Source organism: Leptonychotes weddellii, chromosome 11 (genome assembly GCF_054177405.1).
Source record: "Leptonychotes weddellii isolate Sample4059 chromosome 11, ASM5417740v2, whole genome shotgun sequence".
NCBI classification, from domain to species: Eukaryota; Metazoa; Chordata; class Mammalia; order Carnivora; family Phocidae; genus Leptonychotes; species Leptonychotes weddellii.
In genome coordinates this window covers 7,583,398-7,610,584 of record NC_138379.1, presented here as the reverse complement: position 1 = coordinate 7,610,584, position 27,187 = coordinate 7,583,398, and the positions used below count along the sequence as shown (strand labels likewise).

Below are 27,187 nucleotides of genomic sequence, written 5' to 3'. Positions count from 1 at the left end.
GGGAACACAAGCAGGGGGAGTGGGAGAGGGAGAAGCAGGCTTCCCGCTGAGCAGGGAGCCTGATGCGGGACTCGATCCCAGGACCCTGGGATCATGACCTGAGCCAAAGGCAGATGCCCAATGACTGAGCCACCCAGGCGCCCCCATGAGGGCAAGAATTTTTGTCTCTTCTGTTCAATGCTATATCCCCCAAGATCCCAGAACACTGCCCACACATATTAGATATCCAATAAATATTTGTGGGATAACTGAATAAACTTCACCACTTAGTCTCTATGTGACTATGGCTAAATCCTAACCACTTGCAGTTTCATTTGGAAATTGAATACTCCTCTCAAAGCCCAGAGTCTAACACATATTAGGAACTCAATAAAGTGGTTCCACTTTCCTATTTCCACTAAAACCTCATACATACTCTATTATCCCATCCATTATAATATTATCATTTGTAATCATGATTTACCACCCAACTGGGAACTTCTGGGGAGTAGGGAAACTATCACGTTCAGCCCCAGTATCTAAAAGAAGAATAAAGATAAACTCAAAATGGATGAAAGACCTCAATGTGAGACAAGAATCCATCAAAATCCTAGAGGAGAACATAGCCAGTAACCTTTTTGACATTGGCCACAGTAACTTCTTTCAAGACATGTCTCCAAAGGCAAGGGAAACAAAAGCAAAAATGAACTTTTGGGACTTCATCAAGATAAAAACCTTCTGCACAGCAAAGGAAATAGTCAACAAAACTAAGAGGCAGCCCATGGAATGGGAGAAGATATCTGCATATGACATTACAGATAAAGGGCTGATATCCAAGATCTACAAAAAAACTTCTCAAACTCAACATTCAAAACACCAATAATCAAGTCAAAAAATGTGGCAGAAGACATGAACAGACACTTCTCCAAAGAAGACATAAAAATGGCTAAAGACACATGGAAAAATGCTCAACATCACTAGCCATCAGGGAAATACAAATCAAAACCACAATGGGATACCAACTTACACCAGTTAGAATGGCAAAAATTGACAAAACAGGAAACAACAAATGTTGGAGAGGATGTGGAGAAAAGGGAACCCTCCTACACTGTTGATGGGAATGCAAGCTGCTACAGCCACTCTGGAAAACAGTATGGAGGTTCCTCAAGATGTTAAAAAGAGAGCTACCCTACGACCCAGCAATTGCACTAGGTATTTACCCCAAAGATACAGATGGAGTGAAAAGAAGGGTCACATGAACCCCAATGTTCATAGGAACAATGTCCGCAATAGCCAAAGTGTGGAAGGAGCCGAGATGCCTTTCAACAGATGAATGAATAAAGAAGATGTGGTACATATATACAATGGAATATCATTCAGCCATCAGAAAGGATGAATACCCACCATTTGCATCGACATGGATGGAACTGGAAGGGATTATGCTAAGTGAAGTAAGTCAAGCGGAGAAAGACAATTATCACATGGTTTCACTCATATGTGGAACATAAGCAATAGCATGGAGGACCATAGGGGGAGGGAGGGAAATCTGAAGGGGGAGAAATCAGAGAGGGAGGCAAACCATGAGAGACTATGGACCCCGGGAAACAAACTGAGGGTTTCAGAGTGGAGGGGGATGGGGGGAGGGGGTAACAGGGCGATAGGTACCAAGGAGGGCACGTGCTGTGATGAGCACTGGGTGTTATACGTAACTAAAGAATCACTGAACATTACATCAAAAACTAATGATGTACTACACAGTGGCTACCTGAACATAAAATTAAATAAAAGAATAACAGTTTCCTAGTATTGTGAACACTAAACCCAGTAATACTTGTCAAGCACCTCAATAAAAACCAGTTTCTTCCCTTCCCACTTGCAGTCTCCTTTCTCGGCCAAACTCCTTGAAGGTACGTCTTCATCCACTTACCTACGCATTCCCTTCTCATTGCCTTGCAACCTGACTTTCCTCTCAATCTTCTTATTGAAACTATTCACTAGTTTATCAATGACCTCTCTTGCCAAATCCAGTGGCCCTTTCTTGATTCTCATTCAACCCTCTCTGTAGGACAAAACACAACTGCCACCTGCTTCTAGAACTCCTGAAAACCTTTGGTCTCAGTGACAGTGCCCATTCCTAGCTCCCTCCCAGCCTCTTCACCACCTCCTTTCACTACTTCTTTTTCTCTTCAGCCTCCTGTGAGCTCCACCAGCGCTCTGCTTCAGTCTTGCAGTTCTCTCACTCCCTCAATGGGCTCTTTATTATAATTTCGCTATACCCTCTTTCAGTGATGCAACTTCATTAATTTCTGACCTGCATTCACGTCCAAACATACAACTGCCTCAGGGGCAGATGCACCTGGATATTCCACCATCACCTCCTTCTCAGGAGTAATATGTAGAAATACATGGGTGTAAGAGTCAAGAGACGAGTTCCTGTTCCAGTTCTACCACTAACAGCTTGTGGGATTCTGGGCATGTCTAGTCTTCGGTCTCAAGAGTGAAATGAGTCAAGATTTAACTTCTAGAAACCCTCCAGTACTAACACTTTCTATGTCTACTTGTGGTAGCATCACAATGAATCCTCTCAGTTACTCCACTTCTCTCAAATCTCCACCTCTCAGCCTCCACATCTTCCCTGACTCTATCTCCCTATATACTATATACCTCCAAGTCCAATCATTTCCTCCTCTTTTTTTTAGATTTGAAAGAGAGAGAATGAGCGAGCATGGGGGTAGAGGGGCAGAGGGAGAGGGAGACAGGATCTTAAGCAGACCGCGCACTGAGTGTGGAGCCTGACTCAGGGCTCCATCCCATGATCCTGAGACCACAACCCGAGCTGAAACCAATAGCTGGACGCTTAACCAACTGCACCACCCAAGCACCCCTCATTTCCTCCTTCTATGACTTAAGCTTGTTTTGGCAAAAGTTGTTACTCTCTAGTGAGGCAGAATGTACAGGAGAAAGGCCTTCCCGAACACTCAGGGCTCAGCTGTACAATGACTGTACAACCATATGAGTAAATCATTTTACCTCTCTGGGTCTGTTTCCTCCACAAAACCAGGCAGTTAGGTAAAGCTGTTTTCTAGCTCTAAGATTCAATGACTCTTTAACAATTGAAAATTTCCTGGATGTCTAAATTGGCCAAACTGGCTAGGTAACCTATGCATCCCTTGGCTTAATTTAAATTTTATAGGCCTGGCTAAAGAACAGATCAAAATTTATAATGATAAAAACATTAAAGCAACTTGCTCAGTAAGGACTCACACAAAAGCTTTTGAGGTTTGGGGTTTTGTTTTGAGGGTTTTAGGGGGGAGGGGTTTCTCTTAATTGCACTGAAATTACTTCCATTTCTCAGGAATCTTAACTCTGGAGATCTAACCTCCAGGAATGGTATTAAAAAAACTTAGGTGACAACCTGACATGCTTCTCCCTTTAGTGAAGCAATTATTTCCCAAGATCTAGATATCCACTCTGAGACAACAGTAATGCTCACTTATATGAACAGTTAATGCTTATTTAGATGAACAGTTAATGCTGTACTATGTTCATTTATATGAATAACAGATGAGATATTTTGGTACACAAAGATATGGCCTGACGATAGTTACATCTGTCATCCATATCCACATAAGTGAACTTAAAACCTTTGTTTTTAAAAATGATGAGTAGAACACTGTATCATAATTCCAATTCTGATTATTGCTGTAAATAGCATATGGTAATACTGAATCAGCCTTCATTTCAGTTATGCAGGAAGTGCTGAAAATATTTAGATAATTAAAAAGCCTTTCAACAGTTTATGTGGAAGCTACAACCTTTTTTCTAATTACTTTTATTTTTTTAAAGATTTTATTTATTTATTTGAGAGAGAGCATGAGTGGGGTGGGGGGGGACAGAGGGAAAGGGAGAAGCAGGCTCCCCACCAAGCAGAGAGCCCAACTCAGGACTCATCCCAACACCCAACCAACTGAGCCACCCAGGAGCCCCTCTAATTACTTTTAAAGTACTGATTAGCCTTTACTTTTGGCACAATACACCTTAACCCAGACTAACCAATAGGTTTAAATATGCCTGCTCAAATAATCTCTGTAATAACTGCATTCAATAGACTGGCTCTGCACTAAAATGACAAAAACAGACAACCCAAGTAGAAAGACATTGAGACTAACAGGTGAAACTAATTATCATAGGGAAAACTAGAGATCTGAGCAAATTACAGCATTAACTCTCTTAGAATGACCTAACTCTGAATTTTTGTCTTAAAGATTTTTTATTTATTTCTTTGAGAGAGGAAACGCACAAGCAGGAGGGGCAGAGGGAGAGGAAGAAAGAATCTCAAGCATACCCTGAACTGAGTTAGGAGCCCAACGGGGCTCCACCTCATGACCCCGAGATCACAACCTAAGCCGAAACCAAGAATCAGACACTCAACTGACTGCGCCTCCCAAGAGCCCCTGCAGCTACTTTTAAAAAAGTCTTTTAGGGGCACCTGCGTGGTGCAGTTGGTTGAGCATCCAACTCTTGGTTTCGGCTCAGGTTGCAATCTCAGGGTCCTGGGATTGAGGCCCACGTTGGGCTCCGCACTCGGTGTGGAGTCTGCTTGATATTCGCTCTCCCTCTGCCCCTCCCACTCATGCTGTCTCTCTCTCTCTCAAACAAATGAATAAAATCTTAAAAAAAAAAGTCTTTTAAATATTCAAAAGTAGCTGCATAGGCTAAATAAAAGCCGGTGAGACTACTTAATCATAATTGGCCTTTCCAGTCCTATGGAAAACATACATTCTAAGAAATAAATTCTATCAAAAAACATTACAGGGGAAAAAAAGCTTAAATTCCCCTCAAATATTTGAAAAGACCATCTGAACAGTGATAAATTCAATGAAACTAGTTAACTGGAAGCAGTTACAAATGCTATTTCAGAAAATTCATACAGAATTTAGTTGATCAATTAAACAGTGCAGACCAGGGTTTCTCAACCTCGGCACTACTGGTATTTTGGGCTGGATTAACTCTTTGTTGTGGGGAGCTAGCCTATTCATTGTAGATATTTAGCAGCAACTCTGGCCTCTACCCACTAGATACCAGTAGTGCTACCTCCTGGTTGTAAGACCCAAAAATGTCTACAGATATTGCTAAATGTCCCACCGCAGCAAAATCACCCTGGGTTAAGAACCACTTACAGCAGAGCCAGCCCCAGTGCTCATCTTTACAATTCAGAGTTCCAAAAAGCAAATTAACTACAGTTTCAGAAACATTTCACTAAGTAGAGTGAATGACTCATGGTAAAGTTATGACCTGAGTTTTCCACTTTCCTTTTAAAACACATTCACTAAAGGGCAAGAACAACACACCCAAAAACAGAAGCATACCATTTCATGCCTTGTTCTCACTGGCAGTCTTCAAAGTTCCTAATTCAGGCAAGGCCAGAGAAAACACATCATCATACATGTCGGTAAGCCCTCAGCCAACTCAAGGGCTGGGTGTGGTTCCATTCCGCTGATGGTGGGGGAGTGCTTTTATATAGTCTATTTTGTCTTAAGGCAGTAAATATACTGGTAGATACAGACACTTTTAAAGTTGTTTCAATAAAAATACTACTTATGCCCAACAGAAGAGAATACTGGGGGAAATTTACATTAGAATCAATTAAAGGGTTTAAGAGGAAACTTTTTCTCAATTCATCTGTCATAAGAAATCTTTATACTTTAGCACAGAAAGAATGCTGAACAAAACCATATTTTGTCAATTTTGTAGTGCTTTATAGATTTATAAAGACCAATTATGACTAAACAGTACTTAAGATTCAGAAATGCAGGGCGCCTGGGTGGCTCAGATGGTTGGGCGTCTGCCTTCGGCTCAGGTCATGATCCCGGGGTCCCAGGATCGAGTCCCGCATCGGGCTCCCTGCTCTGCGGGGAGCCTGCTTCTCCCTCTGCCTCTCTCTCTCTCTCTGTCTGTCATGAATAAATAAATAAAATCTTTAAAAAAAAAAAAAAGATTCAGAAATGCAGAGACTAGGTTGAATCTAAAAATTATGCCAGGCTATGCTATAGAAAAAAAATTATTTTTAATAGAATGAGTTCAATATTCATCTTATTTGACTCAGCCCTAAAAATAAAAAATCACCAAAATCAGGGCGACTGGGTGGCTCAGTCGGTTAAGCGGCTGCCTTCGGATCAGGTCCTGATCCCAGAGTCCTGGGATCCAGCCCCGCATCGGGGCTCCCTGCTCAGCAGGAAGCCTGCTTCTCCCTCTCCCTCTCCCACTCCCCCTGCTTATGTTCCTTCTCTCACTGTGTCTCTCTCTGTCAAATAAATAGATAAAATCTTTAAAAAAAAAAATTCACCAAAATCATTTTGGTTACCTGAAGGTTTTGTGTTCCAGATGAATAGGCTTTCTTCTTTTTTTTTTTTTTTAAACCAGGGGAAAGCACAAACGCAGTTAATTGGCAATATTTGACTTGGATTCCTTATGATTTCAAGACATAAATACAGTTAATCTACTTTGTTTTTTTCACCGACTATACCAGTAAAGTCTATTTCCTAACTTGTAATATACTTTAGCTGTGAAATATATCAACAAATTCTATCAAAATACATGCTAATAAAAAGCATTCTTTACAAATTTGCAAAGAGCATCAACTTCTCAATACATTGATATTATAAATTAGACTTCCTATTAAGTAGCAAATCAATTCAAATGTAAGCAACCACCTATAGGGAAATTTTATTATATTAGTATGCAAATCAGAATTACTCAATGTTTGTTTGTTTGGTTTTTTTTTAAAGATTTTATTTATTTGACAGTGAGAGATACAGCGAGAGAGGGAACACAAGCAGGGGGAGTGGGAGAGGAAGAAGCAGGCTACCCGCTGAGCAGGGAGCCCGATGCGGGGCTTGATCCCAGGACCCTGGGATCATGACCTGAGCCGAAGGCAGACGCTTAACGACTGAGCCACCCAGGCGCCCCCTCAATGTTCTTTTTTTAACTGTTGCCTGGCCCCTTAACAGATTAAATCAGAATCTGTGGGTCCCATGCACTGTCAGGTTTAAAATACCGCAGGATTTTTTTTTTTTTTTTAATGTTGTCTACTCCTTTACTGTTCTCTCCCCCACTAAAAATATGGAACGCTTCACGAATTTGCGTGTCATCCTTGCGCAGGGGCCATGCTAATCTTCTCTGTTCGTTCCAATTTTAGTGTATGTGCTGCCGAAGCGAGCACACCGCAGGTTATTCTAATCATGCAGCAGAATGGAGATCCACAGCCCAACTAAAGGGTTTTTTTCCTTTAAATAAAAGCTTTCCCCTCACTTTTCCCCCTTGATGTTTTTTTAAAGAATAAACTCCCAAAACCTCAAGATAACTTGGGAAAATGTTTTAAAATTCAGATAACTTTAAAATGCAGCTGTGTTATTTGAACAATTTCTCAGTTCACAAGGCCATAGACACTTTAACAGGCATGCCTAGTCATTATAGGCAAATTCTAGTTCTCAACAAGTTCACACAACCTGGGGTTCCCTATTTCATTGGAATCTTAATATGTAGCCAAACCTTTAAGAGACCTAGCACTGGGGGTTGGAGGAGGTAGAGAAAACTTTAATTTCTTCCTTCTTACAATTCTCTATTATCTCATTTTAAATTAGTGTACATCTATCCTTTATTCTAAGATTTAGAAATCATAAAAATGAAAAACACACCTGCTCCACCATAGAACACCAATTTCAAAAAGCCTATTCTACACTATTGAGTGAAAACTACAAAAAGTATGCTAGTACACATTATTTATCCTTTGCTGTCATTTTTCCTAATTTCATGATTACTCCAATGAGATAGTAATTGGTAGCTAATAAAACAATGTGCTGTACTAGTGTTAATTCTTCATTATATAGAGATCCTTTTCATCCAAGCCTTTCCTTTACAGGTGGTAAAGCAGAAACAGGGATTTCTAGACTACAAGCTAGTTTCTGTGGAAAGTGAAAAAAAAAAAAAAGCACTAATTTGAATTTCAGTTCACTGCAATACTGAACACTTGACATGGATTAAAACCACGTAGGTTTTTGCTTCTCCAAAGGCAAGCCAAAATGTGAAACTGCGTTTTTCGTCCGTTAGTTCTTTTCTCCCTTTCACAAAACATCCCACCCAACTTCGTATTCAAATTTGAGGGCTGGGATTTATTAAGATTCTTCAATGTTTTCTTTTTTTGCTTTTAGATTTCGCACGTGAAACTCCTGGCGATTTCAAGAGCACACACATTAATCAAGAATAAAGCCAGATAAAATGACAGATGAAGTATCCTTCAATTTTTGATGAATCTCTACTTAATTTTTAATTCTTTTACCATTTTTTATGTCTTCAAGAAGCAAAAGAACAACGTACTAAAAACTTCCTAAAAAAGCAATTTAGGCCACATTCTTTTATCTCGTTTATAGAAAGAAGTGTGGGCTTAAAATCAACTTTCCTAATGCTTGTCAGCGCCTCGAGGTCGTTAGGATAAAAATTAAGCTTCCAACTCCGAAACACTTCGCAGCCGTCCAGCGCTTTGTCAAAGACTGAAAGTAAAGCATCTACGTTCCCGGTTCCCGGCCCGCGACCCTGCGAAGCGCCAGGCAAGGAGGGAGCCGCAGCCCCGGAGCGCGCGGCTCGGTCAGGGCGGGGCCGGCACGCCGCCCGTCCCCCGGCCTAGCGCACTGCCGGCCTCCCGCGAGCGCAGGGCCCGACCGCCGACGGCTGCCGCTCCCTCGGGAGCCGCGGGAAGCGCCGCCCGCGCCCGACCGGCCAGGCCTCACTAAGAGCCCCCAGCCCCGAATTCGCGGGCCGAGGGTACCCCGGCGAGGGGCGCAGGGTCCCAGCCCTGGGACGAGGAACGGGCGGCGGTGCGGGCGTTCTCCTCGGGGCTATAGTCGGGAGGGCGGCGGAAGGGCCACGGAGCGGGCCCGGGGAAAATTGGGAGCCTCACCTGCTCCTCCCGAGGCAGCCGCTACCGCTCGCTGAGGGGACAACATGGAGCCTCCGCCTTCAGCAGAAGCAGCAGGGGCGCAGAGAGGGATGGGCTGAGTCGTGAACGAACCGGGCCCAGGAGGTGGGAAACGGGCGGGGCCTGGGCTCTAGAAGAAACTGGGTAGGAGGTGGGGCTCGCAGAGCTTCGAGGGAACGAACACAGGGCGGGTCTGCGAGGCCGGACGGACCGCGCTACTCGCGGCGGGCGCTGGGCGGGCAGCGGCAGGAAGATGCACGCGGCCAAATCCCGCCACCGCCCAACGCGTGTGCTCCTGCGCGCGAGCGAGCCGCCGGCTACCTGGGACTGCGCACTAGGGAAGGCGGTCCGCTGGGAATTGTAGTCCCAAACTCTCTGGGTGCCCCTCCTGCCGTCCCTATTCTGCGCACTCATCCGGGGCGGAGAGGAAACGGAAGAGAGGGAAGGGGCTTGGCGCGTCTCTTCGACGACTAAACTACAACTCCCAGCAGGCCATGCGGGGAAGGGACGGGCGGGCCGGCTCAGGCCGGGGTCGGCCGGCCAGCCAGCCCCGCCGAGATCCTAGTCTTGAGACCCGCCCCGGGGCGGAGGACTTGGGATAACCTGCTGCTAGCCCCTATCTGCCATGTTTGACAGTTTCAGTGCTTAAGGACCAAAGGACCAAAGGGAGGCCTCAAACCTGGATGACGTGAGCGTCACTGGATTTTTAACGATTTTGACTTCACAAGGAGATGAGGACGTGACTTCATCACCACCATCATCAGTTTCACCCCATAATCGCATGCCTGGCCAAGCCTAGTGGTGGACCATCACCACCACCCTTAACAGATAAGAACTTCCAGGGAAACTCCTTCCACAGGCTCTGTCCAGCCTAAGCCATGGCCATGTTTTGTAAATGTCGGGTTTACAGGGCTTGCTTTGAAGCTCCTTTTGCAAGCACACCCTACTTAAACTGTGTGTTAGGTCAATACAAAACAAGGTTCTCCGAAAATGCTTTTTATTCACACTTCACGTGTGATTAAGAAAATGTCAGTTGTGAAGAATCTTGTTAGTTTGGATTTGTTGGGGGTAAGGGCAGTTATTGGAGATAAGAAGCTGGTGGAGCTTATGGGAGGCTAAAGCATCCATCCATCCCATCACCACCACCTCTTGGCATCACCATTCCCTCATTCATTAGACAAATTATTATACTTTCTTCTGCCTCTAACTTTTTTTTAAGCTTGTTTGTTTGTTTTTAAGTAATCTCTACACCCAACGGTGGGGCTCGAATCCACCAGAAGATCAAGAGCTGCATGCTCCTCTGACTGAGCCAACAAGACGCCCCACTTCTGCCTCTGCCTTAACTATTATAATTCGCCCAGAACCTCCTTCCAGCCACCTCCAGGCCCTGCCAAGCCTTTGAGCTGTTTTTTTTTTTTTCTTACTTCCTGAGTGATTAGGACAGAGGAGAAGAGAGAGGTAATTTTGCCTAATCTTATCTAAAGAAATCCTGTTTTGATTTCTTTCCCTCTGCCTTCTTATTCTCCCCAAACTCTCAAGATTACTTGAATACCCTCCTCTAGGCTTTAGATTTAAGAGTCTATAGATTAGATCTAGTCCACTCAGGCCAGCAAGAAACCAGCCATGAACATCAGGGCAAGTGGTTATTGGGGTTTCACACTAGGTGTGCAGAAGGCAAGACCTACAGGATGTGACACAAGTCCAGGCCATTATGTGGCATGCTTAGGGAGAGGGGCCAAAGGCCAATGACTTGACACAATTGCAACACACAGTGTAAGAATTTAAAATTGCACACACATCCCAGAATTCTCTAGTCCCCTTCCCCGTCCAACTTCATTAGACTTCTTACCATCTGACTTATGTTTTTTATTTATTTGAGAGAGAGAGAGCGAGCACGAGTGGGGTTAGGGGCAGAGGGAGAAGCAGACTCCCTGCTGAGGAGAGAGCCAGATGCTGGGCTCTATCTCAGGACCCGGGGATCATGACCTCAGCCGGAGGCAGACCCTTAACTGACTGAGCCACCCAGGCGCCCATGACTTATGTTTTAAGTAAAACATAATCTTTTTGTTTCTCTTCCCACTAGAATAGGAATTTTTGTCTGTTTTTGTTTACTGCTGTATCCACAGTGCTTCATACAATGCCAGGCAGATAGTAGAAACTCTAATATTTATTGAATGGATGGATAAAGAAGGGATATGAAACACCTAACACTGCTCACTCACTTTCTTGCTCCCTTAATATTAAGTCCCTAACTTTCGCTTTGAAACAAAATACGCTGTTCTATTTTAAGGGCTCCCAGTAGAGATCCACTGAAATCCATCCTATTAGGAAGTGACCAGCAAACACTGACATTACATCTGTCTCAATTAATTGCATCAAAGTCAGTGTCAGCACATCAGCCTTCCCCATACCTTGTAGAAGTTTTTGGAATTTAGAACAACACAGTACAAATTATAGGTAGACTTTAGGATTAGTCACAACTTAGAAAGCTACTCCTGTATACAAGAACTACGTTTTGTTGTTAGTGTTGTTTCCTTCTCAAATAACCAGGGTCATCAAAACAGTGGACATTCAAAATGCTAAATATTGATAATACTGATTACAGCCTGCCTTCAGCCATCTCACTCTGAATTGAGTCATGTGGTATGACCAGAGGCTGAGCTTTCCTTGTGGTTTTCCAGAAGCAGGTGACATGTAGACATGTTTGAGTGGTTAAGACCACAGGGTCTGGGCTGGGGCACCTGGGTGGCTCAGTCGTTAAGTGTCTGCCTTCGGCTCAGGTCATGATCTCAGGGTCCTGGGATCGAGCCCCACATCGGGCTCCCTGCTCGGCGGGAAGCCTGCTTCTCCCTCTCCCACTCCCCCTGCTTGTGTTCCCTCTCTCGCTGTGTCTCTGTCAAATAAATAAATAAAATCTTTAAAAAAAAAAAAAAAAAGACCACAGGGTCTGGGGTCAGACTCACCTGGCTTTGAATCCTGGCTTCGATGCTTACTAGCTGTGCAAACCTGGGTGACTTACTTAACCTCTTTGAACTTATTTCATTATCTATTGCCAAATGATTTGAGTTGTTGTGGGTTAAAATAGATCTAAGTATTTGGCAATTATGACTGATGCATAGTTAGTGTTCAAAAATTGGTAATCATATTCATTCTGGAAAGCCAAAACAAAGTCATAATCAAGTATTCTATGAAGCACAGAAATAATAAAATTGTTTTCTGCAGTGACATCCACTGTGACTCAGGTTCCAAAGCTTTCCAAAAATAGCTTTCCAAAATTCTTATGTGCCAGGCATAGTGCTAGGCAGTATTGCTGACATATGCATAAGACATATTCCTGTCCTCCAGAGACTCCCAGTCTTGTGGGATAAACAGCCAAGTAAATAATTATCACTCACTGTGACTGTGCTGGGCCTCAGTTCAGCCTTTTCTCTTACCGCCTACTCGTAGGATCCATGTTTAAGCAACAGTCTGGGGCCTCAGAAGGGACAGACTGGACCACTGGCATCCCTGGGCATCATTAAAAAAAAAAAAAAAGATTTATTTATTTATTTTAGGTGGGGAGGGGCAGAGGAAGAGGAAGAGAGAATCCTCAAACAGACTCCCTGCTGAGCGGGGAGGCCCACATGGGACCTTGAATCCCAGGACCCTGGGATCATGACCTAAGCCAAAATCAAGAGTCGGATGCTTAACTGACTGAGCCATCCAGGCGCCCGACTATTTTCTTTTTATAAACTATGAACACCAAGTCAATAGCTCATTCTATACACAGAGCAAACATTTAAGTACTTAATATACAAATATTTAAATGATGCCCAGCTGGGAACCTGGTGTCTTAGGGTCCAAGATTCTGTGAGACTAAGCCCCAAGCTGAGTTGGGCTCTGCGCTGGATGTGGAGCCTGCTCAAGATTCTCTCTCTCCCTCTCCCTCTGCCCCTCCCCTGCCTCTCTCTCTGAAAAAAAAAAGAAAGAAAAGAAAATATAGTCAACCCCAACTCACAGGCTGTTATAAAGTTGGATATCAGGCCCTCAACATGGTGGTAATACTCTAAGAGCTCAAGACCTACCAGCTGCTTCATTCTTGTTCTTGTTAACAGTATGGCTCTCTGTCTCTTCAAAAGGATACTAGAAAGGATCACTAGAATTTACAATTAAGGAAAGGAAGCAACATACCTGTGTATAGCATGCTATCATTTGTGTTAAAGAGTAAACGAAGGGGCGCCTGGGTGGCTCAGTCAGTTAAATGTCTGCCTTCGGCTCAGGTCATGAGCCCAGGGTCCTGGGATGGAGCCCCAAGTTGGGCTCACTGCTCGGTGGGGGGAGTCAGCTCCTCCCTCTGCCCCTCCCCCCTGCTCATGCTCTTTCTCTCCCTTTCTCTCTCAAATAAATAAAATCTTAAAATATAGGGCGCCTGGGTGGCTCAGTTGTTAAGCGTCTGCCTTTGGCTCAGGTCATGATCCCAGGGTCCTGGGATCGAGCCCCGCACTGGGCTCCCTGCTCGGCGGGAAGCCTGCTTCTCCCTTACCCACTCCCTCTGCTTGTGTTCCTTCTCTCACTGTGTCTCTCTCTGTCAAATAAATAAAATATTAAAAAAAAAAATCTTAAAATATATATTTTTTTAAAAAGAGCGAATGAGGATAAAGATTTGCTATATTCACCTTTGCATTTGCTACAAAAAGCTCCTAACAGTACTTACCTATGTGTGTGTAGAGGGGGAGACTAGGAGCTAGAGAGGGGTTAATAACAGAAGAAAACTTTAAGGTATATATATACTCATATATATGTGAACATATATATATATATATGACATACAAATATATTCGAAGAGATTTTTTTAATTAAAAAATACTTTTTTCTAATAGTCAAGAAAAAGATGGGATAATGAGATGGCCCAGAAGCTGAGTGGGGAAATTAGCAGTCCTATAAGGACTGTAAATACCAGTGTAAATACCAGTCCTACAAGGACAGGGCCAAGGAAGAAGAGGCCCAGCTCAGTGCCTCAGCAGTAAAAATTGCTCCACAGAACTGAGAAGTGGCTATGCTCCAGTGAGCATTTAAAAATCCCATCTGAGGGGCGCCTGGGTGGCTCAGTTGGTTAAGCGACTGCCTTCGGCTCAGGTCATGATCCTGGAGTCCTGGGATCGAGTCCCGCATCGGGCTCCCTGCTCGGCGGGGAGTCTGCTTCTCCCTCTGACCCTCCCCCCTCTCATGTACTCACTCTCTCTCATTCTCTCTCTCTCAAATAAATAAAATCTTTAAAAAAAAAAAAAAATCCCATCTGAGCCCTTCCCTGCCTGCAAACATTCACTGAATCCCCATCAGCCTTAAAAGGAAGCCTTGGTTCCTTAGTGCTATAGTACCTCTTCTCCACACTCTGGCCCCAACACATCTTCCCTATTTTATCTCCGTCTTGTTAGCCCTTGGCTCTAGCCAACCTGGGCTAACCACACCCAAAACACCTTACCCAGGGTCACACTCGGACCCTCTAGCCACCACAGATGGCTGTGCTTTCTATGTGTAGGTCTAAGGCAGCCTGTGGAGGGGAGGGGCAAGAGAGGATCAAATCTAGGCCAAGTTCTGCTAAACAAGCCAGCATTGAAGGGCATCAGGGGTTGGGCTGGGAGGAAGGGGTGCTCTTCTGTGACTGGTCTGCCCACAAGGAGGTCTTATTGTACACTTGCACAAAAGCAGCCCCTGGCATTTGCTTCATACCATTCTCCTCTGCCTTTAATGACCTCCTTACCATTCCAAACTCCCATCTAACTTTGCGCTTCTTCATAAAACCTCCGGAAGCCACTACAACTCCATAGTGACTCCCTCTCCCTTTAAATCCATACAATTCACTGCCATCTAAGCAGAACACTATAGCTTTGTGTTGCTGGGGGTTGTTTTGGTTGCTATTTAATTTTTATTTTTATGTGAGTCTGTTTTAAGCCCCAACTAGCTTGTAAGCTCATTGAAGACAGGACAAACATTTTTTGGATTCCTCCAAATTTCCCAGGAGAGTGTCATTCACTCAGCAGGTGATCAGTAAACATTTGTGGAACAAACCTTATATACAAATAACATCTCAAGCAAGAGTCAGTCTCAGGGAATTTACTGGTACAGCAAGAGGGAGCAGGCAGGAAAGGCAGCTTCAGGAATTGGACCTGGCACAAGGCCTCTGATGTAAGAAATCTTAAGAGTATGAAAGGACCACCAAGACAACATCAGTGTCTTGATTTTTAGTTTCTTTTCTCTGCTTCTAGTTACCATGAAAACAGGATTCCTTTCCAAGCAGGGTCTTCAGATCCTAGCAATCGCTGTCAGGGCTAGGGACCAGCATCGTTCATTTCCTTATCCAGCTCCTAATAACATACATTTTTAAAGTTTATGCATTTATTAGAATGAGTAGATAACTGCTTGGTTATCAGATTGGCTTGTATTTCCCTTTGTCATCTAAAGGACAGATTGCTGCATTATCAAGTGATGCTGTAAGTGTCAGAGTAAGATATTTGCCACGAAGTTATTTTGGGAAATATTTTCTGTGCCTGTTTTTCAGAACGTTGCAATGGCCAGTTTTTTTCCTGTTTGAGCTTTACCTGACCTTAAAAACTGTCAAGGGCAGATGTAGTCCACTTCCTGTTCTAGAAGATTTCCACTGGTCAGATCGCTTTTCCTCTGTGTTGCTGCCTGGCTTACTACCTCCCCCTTCATGAGGCTGCATCTCTACAGGATCTGCTGATCTTGCAGTTGCCCTTCAGGTCATCGATTGCTGCTTTAGCAATAACAAGGGCAACAGTTTTGATCATGGTCATTTCCAGTTTACGTTCCCCTTTTTAAAAGAATTATGCACATTTCAAATATTTTAACCAGGCCTATGGAGAAGGCTTTCTATTTCACAATCCAACCAAAGAGAAGACAAAAAAATTCAGTATAAGCTAGATATCTGGTTTCAAGTAAATTCTCTGCAAAGGACTCCATTTAGGCTATGAATAAAATTCAACTATGTGTATTTTGTGCCCTATTCTCAATTTTTAATACCTTATCTTACCCTCCTTCATGACCGCAGCCAGGATGTTATCTCCTGGCTCTTCTTTTTCCTCATTAGCTCAGCAATTTTTTCTTCAAAATATGTCTTCTTTACCTGATAGCCTATTTGGAAGAAAGGACAACCTTAAGACCCAAGGTGGACTCCTCTTTGGGAACAGAAACAACGTAAGAATATGAAGCAGGTTCTGCAGCTGCATTGCAATGTGACTGGAATGAGTAATAGCTTTTCATTCTGTCTAGCATCTTGCTCCACCTACCGAATGGGAGACAGTGCCATCTCTGCCTCATGGTGATATTACGACACATCCACAAAAATTCATAAAGCACCTTGCAGAGTGGGCCTATCCACATTGTGGTTTTCACTTTTCATTGGCGTCACACACACACACAGGCCGAAACGCATCAGACAATAGACATCCGCTCTGGAATTTATGGGAAATACATACTCCAGCTAATGGAAGCAAAAGAAACTAATATCGTTAAAACACATAATCCGCCGCCCCTGAAGCATTCACAAAGAGTTGTAAAGAGACACTAACCTGCAGGGTCCCCTCCCACTTCGGCCGCAGTGGTGGGCGGAGCTTGATACTTGGCCACGCCCCTTGCGTCTGGTTCCCGGAGGGGCACGGCCCACCCCGGCCTCCCGCGCGGACGCAGCGTGAAGCGAGTTTTGCCCCTCCTTCCCCGCAGGAGCGCGGAGGGACAGTTCTTGCGCTTGCGCCTTGCGTCGCTGGGCGCCTAGGCGCGACCGCCGCCCGCCCGAGAGCCTTTTGTGCGCCTGCGCGCTCGCGCTCCCGCCCTCTAGCTGCGCTCGGCTGAGTCAGTCAGTCTGTCGGAGTCTGTCCTCGGAGCAGGAGGAGCGGAGGGACTTCTGAGAGCTTGCTGCTCGATTATTTTCTTTCCCCTCCCTCTCTCCCGCCCCGCATCTCTCTTCACCCCTTTCCTGCCCTTGCTCGCGCAGCCATGGCGGAGCCGTCGGCGGCCACTCAGTCCCCGTCCGTTTCCTCGTCGTCCTCCGGGGCCGAACCCTCGGCGCCCGGCGGCGGGAGCCCTGGATCCTGCCCCGCCCTGGGGGCGAAGAGCTGCGGCTCCTCCTGTGCGGGTGAGGCGCGCGGGGGAACCCCGCCTTCGAGGGGCTTGTTTTGGGGGTCGGGGAAGGCAGATCACCCTCGCCTACTGGAGGCTTCAGCCCCCGGGAACGAGCGTCTGGAAAATGGGCTAAGGGGGAGGGGAGCGTAAGGTGGTGCAGACGGTGAGGAAATAACGGGGTGTGAGGCAAACAGGTTGGAGGCGGGGAGATATTCTAGGGAGTGGGCGTTAACGCCGAGGCAGGGTAGGTGGGGAAAAACAGCAGTTTGGGGGAGCCGTCCGCTGAACCGGGGTTTAGTGGAGGATTAGAGAGATTGAGAGGATTGGGGCAGATTGGTTGTAGGAGAAAGAACTAGTTACGATTTTGAGGGGATGATGGTGAAAGGGTTGCATTGCAGGTTTGCGGACAGATGTTGGCATAATCAGAAATTCATGGTAGTCTTGCAAAAAAAATTTTTTTTGGTTTCCCGTGGGGAGGATCAGGAAGTTTCATGGAAACATGGTAGCCGTTTTCTATACTCTTTTTATCTGCTTGCTTTTGTGTGTGTGTGTGGCTAGACTCTCTAAATGCCCGCTTTTCTGAGGCTCTGAGGTAAGAGGAGGCGTGATGAGAATAGCTCAGGAAGATTTGGGAGGGAGCAGCTGATGGTCCAAGATGGATCCGTGGCTGCATCTGCAACACCGCCTGCTCTTCACTGGCGCGCCGTGGGGGTAGGGACAAGCAATCAGTTGCTTATATTCTAGAAGATAATAAGAGTCACGCCAAGCCATTAACAAACACATTTTGATTTCATGCTCTCTATGGGCTATTATCGATCCCAGTGTAACAAAAGGGGGTGTTTAGCGCAGAAAGGGGGAGGGGGAGAAAAATTAGACAAAGCAGGAGCTGGTTGAACCCCATTCTCCTATCTCTGTGAAAGACTAGGAGGGAAGCTGCAGGCCGCTTTTAGTTTCCATTGTATACGCGTTTGCCTGCTGGTGGGAGCTGGCTGGCAAGCTCAAGCTCCCCTCATGCAGAGATCTGCAGTGCAGATGCCTTCTTGAGGGGAAAAAAAAAAAATGCACCCTGGGCAGGTGGTGGTTCTTAAAGGAACGCAGTCTTTGAAGAAAAGAAAAAAACCTTTTTGTCAAAAGAAGTGGGCCATAAGCCCGGGAGAGTACAGATAATTTTGCCCTGTATTTAGTTACCTTAAAGGATTTTGAGGGGTTTTAAAATACTTCACTGTCTCCTTTGCCAGAATCTCAGGTTGATGTAAGGAATGTAGAATTTCTGATCTTCACTTTAAATACATTCTCTAGGTGTTGGGTTTTTGTTTTGTTTTAATTAATGTCTGCACCCAAGGTGGGGCTCAAACTCACAACCCCGAGATCAAGAGTTGGATGCTCCACCAACTGAGCCAGCCAGGTGCCCCTTTTTCTTTAGGTGTTTTTTGAACAGTGGATTTCCACATAAGAGCTTTGGTAACCTTTTGGATTTTCCACTGTGGTTTTGGCCATTTCAGTAGAAACAGTATCAAAGGAAGCTTCTGCAAGGTCAAGATTAGCTGTCCAGATAAAGGAATGAGGCTGCAAATTTAGAACTATTTTTCCCTTTAAACCACCAGCGTTTCTCCTCCAAATTTTTGTGTTCTGGGCAAAGGTCCAGATGAACAGCAGTTTCCCTATAACTTAGCAACTTGGTGTTTTGGATTTAATCACTTGTCATTGCTTACCGTTTGGTTGTTGGCCCTTTTGTACATAGCTTTTGATACTTCTTGATTTTAAATTTTTGATTCACCTGAAAAATAGATACTTTGTCTTAAATTCTTATCTTTTGTAGATGTGTATTAATATTATCTAAAAAAGCATTAATACAGTTTTGGTGGGCCTCATTTGTCAGGTCACTACTTGAAAAGGTTAGCTTAAGCTACTGCAATGTGTAGTTATCATTCCATTGGAGAAGCTCTTCCCCTTGCAGAATATTTTCTCCATACCTCATAGGAAATGTCGTAGGCTTCTGCACTATGAAAATAAGATGAAGCTTGTTACTCCACAATTTAACCTATTTAAAATGGATATTTAAAAATCTATCTTGATTGCTTAAAATCTACAAGTGTTGATGTCAACCTTCAGCTTCACATTCTTTCACCAAGCTCCGCTTGGTTTTAGAGACTTTCAAAAAGTAAAAGAAGTGGTCGATTGATGTCCTGCAGGAAAAAGTTTTGTCTCGATTGACCTATCCAGTAACAACTTTCAGAAATATTAGTTCCTACTAAAGGTAGAGAATGAGTGATCGCACTCCCTGGTCTAGTGCCTCGGGGACTGGTGCAACCAGCATTGTAATATGCTTGGAGAAGGAGGTCAAGTGCCAGAATTGGCTTTCCAGATTTCTGCCTTTGAAGAAAATCAAAGATCTCAAAGGCAGAAAATTGAGATTAAGGTAAAAGAAACTTAAATATTTGGTGTTCTTTTCAGGAGGAGAATTACCTTTATTAGGCATCAAGTATAGGTACATGTCTGTTGTCTGAACTTTAAAAGTTTACTGTTTTTATAGCATTTGAAATTCTGTAACTTGCCAGCGACTGTTCTTTATTATTGCTATGAAAATCATGATGCCAGAATAAAGCTGCATTTCTTTTATCTGTTCATGGAAATTAAGTCAAAGCAAAAACAGCTTGCACAATTAAAAAAAAAAAGTTTTTGCTTTATACTTACTTTCCTTACTTATGAAACCTAGTTGTCCTGTGTAGTTTTTATGGCACCATTTCACACTTTGTCCTATCATGTCAATCAAATGTGAGTATGTAATTTGCATTTTTTGTCTTAACCCTTAGAAATCTACTTGTTCAGCACTGACATTATTATATTCGTGTCACATTGTCAGTGGCAGTATAACATGGTGATAAACACACAGATTTGAGCTCCAGAGGCACAAAGATTTCAAACCTAATTCTGTCTCTTAATTGTATGACCTTGTGCATATCATGAGCCTCAGCAATATGACCTAGGCAGATTTGCTTTGTGCCCTAAAATCTGAACTCTTATTGAGTAAAAATACCTAATATTTGATATATCTGTTTGCAGGTTACAAACTATTTGCACATACATACAAAATAGCAATTGAATTACAAGTGAGAAATCATAATCTTCCTCAAGATGAAGTAAGATCTGATAGGACTTCTTCTTTTTAAAAGTGAATCTATTTCAGCTTTTGACCTTTCACATTAATGTCTTAAAGCTTCCAGCCCTTTCATTCAGCTAGTCTGTTAGAAGGGAGGTGGGGGGTAGCCAAAGTGTTTTGTAGATAGCTTGACATGAACCAATATGCTAAAGTATTGGGGTGCCTGGCTGGCTCAGTGGAAAAAGCATGCGACTCTTGATTTTGGGGTGGTGAATTCAAGCACCATGTGGGGTGTAGAGATTACTTAAGTAAATAAATGTTTAAAAAAGATATGCCTAAGTATTGTCTGCAGCATTCTAACCATAAGTGTAGTTCTGATGCACTATGAACCTGCTGTCACTGGAAGCAAGAGTACAGGAGACAGCAAGAATGGTCGTGTCAATATAGTTTACATTTGCCTGTTGAGTTGGATGGTTTTTTTGTTTCCCCTGAATAAAAGGGTTCTTTTAATGCTTTTTTCCTCTTAGAGTCACATTCACAAATAATTTAACCATTCTGATCCAACAAACCAGTCTCATACATTTGACAGGTATACCTTAATCTTAAATTGAAATCTTTAGAGGATTGTTTATTAAATTGCTGGTAAGTGCATCATTTTTAATTTTTATGATTTTAGAGATGGTCTGAAAACAAAACAAAATGAATATCATTGCTTTTATTGTATTCTGTGGTAAGGAAATTATATATTTGTCTTGATATAGGACTCACTGCTTTTACTGTATTCTCTGGTAAGGAAATTATATATTTGTCCAGATACCAGGACTCACTGTTTTTGTTTTTGGGGGGGTGGGAAATGACTCACCTGTTTAATCCTGTTCATGTTTCAAGCACTTGTTTTTTGTTTTTTTTTTTTATTCTTATGTTAATCCCCATACATTACATCATTAGTTTTAGATGAAGTGTTCCATGATTGATTGTTTGTGCATAACACCCAGTGCTCCATGCAGAATGTGCCCTCCTCAATGCCCACCACCAGGCTAACCCATCCTCCCACCCCCCTCAAGCACTTGTAAATGAAGTTTGGTAGTAAAGGAATTGGTGACATGTCATTGAAGTTTAGGGAAAGTTAAATTTTCCAGTTTTGTTTGAGGTTGTTTGTTGTATAGAAAAGTACTTCTCTTTAGTAGTAATCCTGGAACTTACCGTTTTTGTAATTCCAAGTGGAATTATAAAGGCTCCAAATAAATGAATAACTATGCATATTTATTGTATGTACTTAGCTTATAGTTTGTGCTTGACTTTATTGTTAATGGTGAATTTATAACTGCCTCCTAAACTATATAAACTTGTGAAAAATATATAAATTTCATAATAAAACTTTTTAGGTAAAAATTATCAAGTTGGCATTATGTTCATATAATTATCTCATTCAGAAGTTGCCCAGGAAACTGACTTACCTTTTATTCAGTTCATTTATAACAGCTGTTAATTCTAGAATTATTTTTGGTCATTGGGTATGCTAAAGATGTTTTGAAAAATTGTGTATGCCAAGTAATTTCAGCTATAATCAGTATTGCTTGTGATTGCATTCTTGAAGTCTTTTGCTACATTTCCATGATGTATGTAAGACATGTTACTCTGTGGAACTGCAATTTCTCAGAATCCCTTTAAATACTGTATAGGATTTGTGTTTTTATTTTGTTAGGAAAGGGTGTAATTGTCAGTAGGTAGCCCACTCTCATGATTTTTTTTTTAATTTCAGAGAAACGTACTTCTCTGTTTTCTCCAATCAACTGTTTTATTTCTCCCTGTAAGCACATCGTCATAACCTAACCAGGAGAGGTGCAAGCTTTCTGACATGTTCCTCATTGGCCGCTCGCCCTTAGGATATATTGAAGGGTATTTGGGGAAAATTTTTTAAGCAAAACTGATACAGAGGCCCTTTTGTCCTATTACCTGAAAGCATTTCAACAGTGAGAAAGAAGTGTCTTCATTTTAATTAGGAGGTAGAAATATTTGATTTTTATGTCTTATATTTGTGTATTGCTTTATGGTTTAAGTTTTGCCTATCCATTAACTTAATTTAACAAATGTTTGAGCATACAGTAAAGCTCTTTGGAAGATAGGCAAACAAAACAGATCATCTAGATCTCTGGAGGCTATATTTAATAGGAGAAAGCCTTATGTTATGTTTATCTGTGATGTAGGTAGTGATATAAGCCTCATTTTACAGATGAGAAATCAGGCTCAGAGAGATTAAGTGACACGCCTAAAGGTTTGTTGCTGTAACATTGAGGGTAGGATAAAACTAAGGGATTGAGGGCCCAATTCAGTTCTCTTCCAAATATACATACTTCCTTGTCTTTAAAATTTGAAACAACAGGTGATAAAAATCATTCGGTCACCCTCTTCACTTCAGTTACTGGTTGAAGTTAAAAATTTTAATTTCTGGTCCCATGCTTCCTCAGCCAGGTGCCTTTTTGCTCCACTTTTCTACAAAAACTTTCTTGTCACATTCACTAGCTATTTTCCACATTGTTAAGTCTGGTGGCTACTTCTCAGACCTCATCTGAAATGCCCTGTCAGCAGCTTCTGGTAAAATTGATCACTTGCTTCCTCATTGAAATACCTTTCTCATTTGTCTTCCATACCACCACATACTCTCACTGGCTGCTCCTCCTGTGTCCTTTGCTAGTTCTTCTTCTTTTCTTTTAATTTAAGATACAGTTCACATAACATAAAAAGCACCATTTTAAAGTCTGTCTAGTTCCAGAACATTTTCATCCCCCCCAAAAGACACTCTGTACCTGTGGCAGTCACTCTCCATTCCTCCCTCCCTCCATTCCTTGGCAACCACTAATCTTTCTGACTCTGTGGATTTCCTTAATATTGGTATTTCATATTGCTAATTCTTTTTGTCTCCCCAACTTCTAACATGTAGAGTACTCCAGGACTCACTTCTCAGAACTTTTCTCTTTGCATTGGTCTCATTTATGATACCCATCTTGTGGTTTGAAATACCATCTATAAATTGGTGACTTCCAAATCTTTATCTTTGGTCTTCATGTCTAATGGGCATCTCAAACTTACTGTGTCTAAACCTGAACTCCTGATCTTTCCTTTAAATCTATTCTTCTCACACTCTTGTGCATCTCAATAAATGGTCATTCGTCATCCATCTCTTGCCCAAATCAAAAATCTTGGAGTACCCTTGACTCCTCTCTTTCCTTCATACAGCTATCAGCAAATCCTATTGATTCTACCTTCAGAATCTATCCAGTGTCTAACCATTTTTCTCCACCTCCATTGTTATCACCCTAACCCAGGCTGCTCTCGTAGCTTTCCTGGATTATTGCACTTACCTGCTAACTGGTCTTCAAACTTTATCCCTTGCCTCTTTTCAGTCTGTTTTCTGTACAACAGTTGGTGTAAGCCTGTGAAAAAATAAGTCAGATCATGTCATTCATGGGCAAATGTTCCAGTAGCTTCTGATCACACTCATCAGAGTCAACGCCAAAGTCCTTAGAGGGCTTTTGAAGCCTTATGATACCTGGCTTCAACCTCCCTCTTACTCACCCAGCTTTAGCCACACTGGCTCCCTTGTTGTTCTTCACACCTCAGAGTCTTATTTGCTGTTCTCTCTGCTTAGAATGCTCTTCCCCATTTATCTTTGCAGCTTTTCTCTCCCTCACCTTTGTTAGGTCTTTGACTTACCTTATCTAAATTGCACAAGAAAAAATAACTTATAGGCCTCCCCTGCTTTATTTTTCTTACCATCTGTCATAATCTTCCTATCTTTACATGTATAAGGTATGTAATCTGACTTACTTTGTTTATTGTCTGTCTTCCACACTAGATATTAGTTCCACCAGAGTAGGGGTTTTTGCTGTTTTATTCACTGCTCTATTTCTAATGTCTGAGCAGGACCAGGTGCAAAGCAGGCTCTCAGATATTTTTGAATGAGCAACCAATCATTTTTATTCAGCAACTAAAACTAGTCCTTGGTTCATAATAGGTGTTCAATAAATATTTATGGAATGAATGGAGAAATTCTTTTTTTTAAGATTTTATTTATTTATTTGAGACAGAGAGAATGAGAGACAGAGAGCATGAGAGGGAGGAGGGTCAGAGGGAGAAGCAGACTCCCCGCCGAGCAGGGAGCCCGATGCGGGACTCGATCCCGGGACTCCAGGATCATGACCTGAGCCGAAGGCAGTTGCTTAACCACCTGAGCCACCCAGGCGCCCGAATGGAGAAATTTTATTCCCAGAAAAACATGCGTATAAACAAAGTATTGCATATGCTTTCACAAGGTCCATAGTGCGTGAACTACAAAATTGTTCATAGACTGCAGATTAAGAATGTTTGGTTTTTGAAAATTGAATTATGAGTTTTGCAAAAACTTAACCCCTATGGAAATTGACATATCCACAAGAGTTTTTATGTAAGCCCATAAAACTATATCTGTGATATATATATCTTATGTTTAAGATTGGTTTCTTTTACTATTCTGTTTACTTCTGGACTCATGGTATTTTCCACTAATGGCTTTAATCCAGAAAAGTTTCTTTTTATAATCACTTGAATGCCACATTTTGGTATGTTACAAAGAGACTCCATTTCTAATAAGGACTCAGTGGTAGGCTAGTCTGATGTGTCAGGATTTTTAAATATGTTAAAATAAGTTTAATTTCCATCTTATTCCTAACAAAATCTGAGGTTTTGATTCAATACATTGATCTTGAACATTATTTGGAAAAGGGTAAGACATTTCTAAAAGTATATGCATTATTTTAGAAGTTGGGTCATTAAGGGGAGCCTGGATGGCTCATTCAATTAAGCAGTCTGCCTTCAGCTCAGGTCATGATGCCCATGATGCCAGGGGCCTAGGATCAAGCCCCGTGTAGCACTCCCTGCTCAGCGGGGAGCCTGCTTCTCCTTCTCCACCCCACTTGTGCTCTCTGTTGGCTATCTCTGTCTCTGTCTCTCTCAAATAAATAAATAAAATCTTAAAAAAAAAAGTTGAGTCATTAAAATATTTGTAACCAATTTCCTGTTTACACAGTCCATTTTATTTCTTTCTGTTAGACTTTCTAATTGTGTTTCTTTTGCAACAAGAATTCTGCTTGTTCTTCCTCTTGGACTGCATATACATTTACTCCATAAATGTACAAAGAAAGCCTTCCAACTCTTTTAGGGTTCAGAAGAGTTACAGTGGGAAGTGCTTAGTGACTTGTTTCCAGAGAGTGCAGTGTGGACCAGTTCACATAACATAAAAAGCAAACCATCTCAGCCAGGGGATCGAGGTTAACATCTTCAGTGATAAGTCATATTGATAACATGTACCCTTGATATGTTATGACAAGGATGGCCCTTTACCTAAGTGGTAATCTTCCCCAAAACTCCATTCTAACCATAAGACAAACTCAAATTGAGGGACATTTTGACCAATATTCCTCATATATCTATCTGACCAATACTCCTTAAAACTATCAAGATCATTAAAAGCAAGGAGGAAAGTCTGAGAAATTGTCATAGTCCAAAAGAGGCTAAGGAGACATGATGACAAAATGTGATAGGGTATCCTGAATGGGATTTTGGGACAAAAAAAGGCATTAGGGAAAAATTAATGAAATCCGAATGAAGTATGGAGTTTACTTATTAGTAATGTGTCAGTGTTAGTTCTTTAAATGTGACAAATGTACTACCATATTAATGTAACTTGTTAACAATGGGAGAAACTGAGTGCTGGATATAAAGCAAAACTCCACTACCTTTGGGCCTTTTCTGTAAATCTAAAATTATTCTAAAATAAAAAGTTTCTTTGTTTTTTAAAAAAAGCCTTAATCATGAAATCAGAACTGCTTTGGACAAGGTAAGGAGGTCCTCTTTCACCACTAATAATATTCAGTGATACAGTGGAGGTCCTAACAAAAATATAAGGGAAAAAAATGGCATAAAGTTTGCAAGGGGGAAATTGGTCTGCCTATCCCTGGAATTCTAATAGGACAGTGGGTATTAATAGGCTCAGTTTAGCAGCTTCTACGGAAATGATATGAGTTGCCATCAGGAATTGTGGTCATGGGAAAGAGTGGAAAAACCCTTTTCAGAGAGCCTAGCTTTATAGGCAAAAAGGAAAACTGTAAGTGACAAGAATCTTTTAGTTTTTTGGTTTTGGTTTTTTTTTTTTTTTTTTGAGAGCGAGCAAGTGAGAGCACAAGCGGCTGGGAGGGATAGAGGGAGAGGAAGAAGCAGGATGCCTGCTGAGCAGGGAGTTACATGGGGCTCCATCCCAGGACCATGACCCGAGTCGAAGGCAGTTGCTTAACTGACTAAGCCACCCAGCCACCCCATGACAGAAATCTTTTATTTTAATAGTAGAAAGAAAAGGTGTTTGAAAGAGCTAAAGAATTTCTAATTTTCATTATATTAATTTTAGATAAAATTTCAAACACTATTTTTCCTTATGTATTGGAAGATGCTTTAATAATCTATAGAAACTATCAAAAAGGCAGACATTTTGAGGTTAAATATAGAAGTCATTCATTGTACAAAGTTGTTCCTAAAAGTAACTTTGCTGCTTTTCTAAAAATAGAGTTTGTGGGGGTGCCTGGGTGGCTCAGTTGTTAAGCGTCTACCTTTGGGTCAGGTCATGATCCCAGGGTCCTGGGATCAACACCCCCCACCCCCCTGCATCAGGCTCCTTGCTCAGCTGGGAGCCTGCTTCTCCCTCTCCCACTCCCCCTGCTTGTTTTCCCCCTCTCTCTGTCAAATAAATAAAATCTTTTTTTTTTTTTTAAGATTTTATTTATTTAGGGTGCCTGGGTGGCTCAGTTGGTTAAGCGACTGCCTTCGGCTCAGGTCATGATCCTGGAGTCCCGGGATCGAGTCCCACATCGGGCTCCCTGCTCAGCAGGGGGTCTGCTTCTCCCTCTGCCCTCTTCCCTCTCGTGCTCTCTGTCTCTCATTCTCTCTCTCTCAAATAAATAAATAAAATCTTTAAAAAAAAAAAAAAA

The 27,187-nt window shown here is 42.4% G+C and overlaps 1 protein-coding gene, 1 long non-coding RNA gene and 1 other non-coding gene across 7 annotated transcripts in view; 1 reads left to right on the top strand and 2 right to left on the bottom strand.

Annotated features, from left to right (window-relative positions):
- Positions 1 to 7,095: 7,095 nt before the first annotated feature.
- Positions 7,096 to 7,201, bottom strand: LOC115944983 (U6 spliceosomal RNA). Its single transcript, XR_004079468.1, has one exon. It is a non-coding gene; the product is annotated as a U6 spliceosomal RNA (small nuclear RNA).
- A 3,788-nt stretch (positions 7,202 to 10,989) lies between these two features.
- LOC145716110 (uncharacterized) lies at positions 10,990 to 16,645 on the bottom strand. 3 transcript variants are annotated; one of them, XR_014138510.1, is made up of 3 exons: positions 16,240 to 16,514; positions 15,203 to 16,084; positions 10,990 to 12,460 (listed from the first exon to the last, which is right to left on the bottom strand). It is a non-coding gene; the product is annotated as an uncharacterized LOC145716110 (long non-coding RNA). The 3 variants fall into 3 exon arrangements; XR_014138509.1 differs by lacking the exon at positions 10,990 to 12,460 and adding an exon at positions 16,522 to 16,645 and having other exon boundaries at positions 15,031 to 16,084; positions 16,240 to 16,433; XR_014138508.1 differs by lacking the exon at positions 10,990 to 12,460 and having other exon boundaries at positions 15,031 to 16,084.
- A 145-nt stretch (positions 16,646 to 16,790) lies between these two features.
- RTN3 (reticulon 3) overlaps positions 16,791 to 27,187 on the top strand; it is a 62,025-nt gene continuing 51,628 nt past the window's right edge. For 2 of the 3 annotated variants that reach the window (XM_006745633.3, XM_006745632.3), the window contains exon 1: positions 16,796 to 17,084. In XM_006745633.3, the coding sequence (XP_006745696.1) occupies positions 16,946 to 17,084 (139 nt within the window). In that variant the 5' untranslated portion in view covers positions 16,796 to 16,945. Of the gene's footprint in view, positions 17,085 to 27,187 lie in introns of all 3 variants that reach the window. The other variant, XM_006745630.3, reaches the window with a different exon arrangement.